This window comes from Myotis brandtii, unplaced genomic scaffold, assembly GCF_000412655.1.
Source record: "Myotis brandtii unplaced genomic scaffold, ASM41265v1 scaffold825, whole genome shotgun sequence".
Lineage (NCBI taxonomy): Eukaryota > Metazoa > Chordata > Mammalia > Chiroptera > Vespertilionidae > Myotis > Myotis brandtii.
Window position 1 is genome coordinate 881695 of NW_005371349.1, and position 247 is coordinate 881941.

The 247-nt window shown below is 70.0% G+C and overlaps 1 protein-coding gene across 1 annotated transcript in view; it reads right to left on the reverse strand.

Annotated features, from left to right (window-relative positions):
• Positions 1 to 247, reverse strand: part of TNRC6C (trinucleotide repeat containing 6C) — a 39970-nt gene that overhangs the window by 2333 nt on the left and 37390 nt on the right. The window contains exon 22 of the mRNA XM_014531731.1: positions 8 to 240. Within this exon, the coding sequence (XP_014387217.1) occupies positions 77 to 240 (164 nt within the window). The 3' untranslated portion in view covers positions 8 to 76. The remainder of the gene's footprint in view (positions 1 to 7; positions 241 to 247) is intronic.

The following is a 247-nucleotide window of genomic DNA, read 5'->3' on the forward strand; positions in this document are numbered from 1 at the left end:
GGCCCGCAGGCCCCCGGGCTGGAGAGGGCCAGCTTTGCTTCCTAGTGCTGATGACTGGTGCCCACGGTCCTCGGGCCTAGATGGACTCCCCACTAAGGAGGTCGCCGGGGAGCAGAGTGTTCAGCGGGGTGGGGCTCCCGATCACCCTGCCGTCGTCGCTGCTGGGCGGGCCCCACAGGCTGCTCGAGTACTGGGGAACCCCGCCCCACAGCAGGTCACTGCTCCCCTTGCTGGCCAGGCACGGGGA